At 72.6% G+C, this 434-nt stretch overlaps 1 protein-coding gene across 1 annotated transcript in view; it reads right to left on the bottom strand.

Moving 5' to 3' along the window:
* Positions 1-39: 39 nt before the first annotated feature.
* Positions 40-434, bottom strand: part of OPLAH (5-oxoprolinase, ATP-hydrolysing) — a 17,996-nt gene continuing 17,601 nt past the window's right edge. The window contains exon 25 of the mRNA XM_025214244.1: positions 40-192. Coding sequence (XP_025070029.1) covers positions 40-192 — 153 coding nt within the window. The remainder of the gene's footprint in view (positions 193-434) is intronic.

Below are 434 nucleotides of genomic sequence, written 5' to 3'. Positions count from 1 at the left end.
TGCCCCCCCGAGTGTGCACGGGGGGGGGTGCTGGGCCCGTCACGCCATCTCCTGCGCCCGGCGGTAGTCGTACAAGCTGCCCCGCTCCACGAAGCTCCGGGCTGCAGCCGGGCTCTGCCCTTCCTGGGGGTCTCCGGGCTCAGCCGCTGGCCCAAAGCCGCCCCCGCCGGGGGTCTGCAAGCGAAAGATGTCCTGTGGGGAGGAGACGGGGGCAGTGAGGGCAGGAGGGGGCTGCTAGGGGGGCCTGGAGCCCTCTGCACTTTCCCCATTCCCATCCCCACGCCAAGCTGGGCCAGGCCAGGCCAGGGAGACCCTCAGCACCACCTTGCCACCGAGTACTGCTGGCCCCAGGCGCTGGGGGGAGCGGAGGATGCAGGAGCCCCAGGACAGGGGAGGGGAGGGGCGGGGGGGTCTTACCCCCGGGAACACGCGCA

The sequence above is a fragment of the Alligator sinensis genome, unplaced genomic scaffold (assembly GCF_000455745.1).
Source record: "Alligator sinensis unplaced genomic scaffold, ASM45574v1 scaffold987_1, whole genome shotgun sequence".
NCBI classification, from domain to species: domain Eukaryota; kingdom Metazoa; phylum Chordata; order Crocodylia; family Alligatoridae; genus Alligator; species Alligator sinensis.
Note: the sequence above shows the minus strand (reverse complement) of the source record. Positions and strands in the feature narration are given on the sequence as shown.